The sequence below is a fragment of the Austrofundulus limnaeus genome, unplaced genomic scaffold, assembly GCF_001266775.1.
Source record: "Austrofundulus limnaeus strain Quisiro unplaced genomic scaffold, Austrofundulus_limnaeus-1.0 Scaffold67, whole genome shotgun sequence".
Lineage (NCBI taxonomy): Eukaryota > Metazoa > Chordata > Actinopteri > Cyprinodontiformes > Rivulidae > Austrofundulus > Austrofundulus limnaeus.
Genome location: NW_013952469.1, coordinates 1,001,621 through 1,003,267, shown reverse-complemented (window position 1 = coordinate 1,003,267; position 1,647 = coordinate 1,001,621). Strand labels below are relative to the sequence as shown.

The following is a 1,647-nucleotide window of genomic DNA, read 5'->3' as shown; positions in this document are numbered from 1 at the left end:
GTCGCACTTTTCAGTTTTTTATTTGTAAAAAATGTTTTGATTAATGTAAAATTTTGCTTCCACTTCACAATTGTATACCACTTTGTGTTGGTCTTTCACATTAAATTCCAGTAAAATATATTTATGTTTGTGGTTGTAATGTGACAAAATATGGAAAAGTTCAAGGGGTATGAATACTTTTGCAAACCACTGTAACTCCATAGTGTAAACAGTAATCCTGTTTTTAACAAGATCATGCAGTTTGCAACATTTTAAACTAAACCTTAATAAATTATGAACATGTTTTTAAACAGAAATCATTTTCTTGCAACATTATTTTTACATAATTGTAAAACATTTTCTGCTCAGAGGAGAGAAACAGCAGAAAGCTGGAGTTCCATCAGTGATTTAGTGATATGTTTTAGTTTCTAGTGATGACGCTGTTTTCCTGCGTGGATCTCTACCTGCATTGGAAGGTGTCTGACCGCTTGTTGTGGTTCTGGTCCAGGTATGTGGTGTGGCGTGTTCCTGTGGACGGCGGTTTCTTCACTGATCTTCCACCTGCCTGCAGCTCTGCTCTCCCTCGCCGCTCTGCGCCAACACAAGATCGCTCGGCTAATGTCCATCGCCATCATTCTCATGGGCGTCTTAGGCCCTCTCTTTGGAGGAGTCCTCACCAGTAAGTGTCTATATAGGTGTGTGTGTGTGTGTGTGTGTGTGCGTGCGTGTGTGTGTGTGTATGCGTACGTACGTGCATGCGTGCGTTGTGTTTTTGTTACCTTTTTTCAGGACCGTTTCTGATACAAACACCTATGTTGTCAGGACCAGTTGTCCTTTTCAGGAGCATTGATCAGTCATAATATGTTAGGACAGTATGAAGGTATTCTGTTTTACTGCAGTATCAAAATATGGTGACAGTAAAGAATGATGACAGGATGAGTCATGTGAGGTGAAGAGCCAAGTTACCACAAGGCTGCCATGAAAACTGGGACATAAACTGGGCTCTTTCAGAACATGACTCATAACATTACTGACGTGGTCTGACCACCTCAAATTATTGTCTGTCGCATCTCTCAACCCCCGAGTGTTACTCACTGGCTCCTGAAAAGATGGACCGGTTGTTGCTGACTGACAGCTTCAGGGACCACCCAACTGAGGATTTCTTAAGTTAATTATTTTATTTTAATTTATTTATTTATATTTGGAGACCTGCGAGCTCCTCACCGCAGAGGAGGAAATAAGTGCACTATCGGCACAAACACATTCCTCACTAAAAGCATGCAGTAGTATAGATAAGAGAATGGTAAGAGTCAGATTATTTTGAAACTTAAAACCCTAAAAAGATGTAAATTGACTTTTTTTTAATCTGTGCGACACAATAAGAGGCAAACTCATTTTTTGACTCCTGTTGCTGTGATACCATATACTGCTGTATTTTCTGCCCAACCTTAGTGCTACCACAGTGGATCATTGGTTCTGGGTCAGGGTTAGGCTACAGAGGTTAATGGAAGTCAATGTACGGTCCTAACAAGGATAGAAATACAAATACTGTGCAGTCATCATCTTCATAATGTGCTGCACAGCTCATCATCATCGTCATGATGATGATGATGATGTCATGCAGGATGATTAACCAAATGGACCAGCTTAAAATAGACTTTTCAACAT

General features: G+C 40.2%; 1 protein-coding gene across 1 annotated transcript in view; it reads left to right on the top strand.

Annotated features, from left to right (window-relative positions):
- The window catches only part of tmem170a (transmembrane protein 170A), a gene marked incomplete at its 3' end in the record, with an annotated part of 4,624 nt that extends 3,966 nt beyond the window's left edge, over nucleotides 1-658 (top strand). The window contains 1 exon segment of the mRNA XM_014010283.1: nucleotides 488-658. Within this exon segment, the coding sequence (XP_013865737.1) occupies nucleotides 488-658 (171 nt within the window).
- Between the last annotated feature and the right edge of the window lie 989 nt (nucleotides 659-1,647).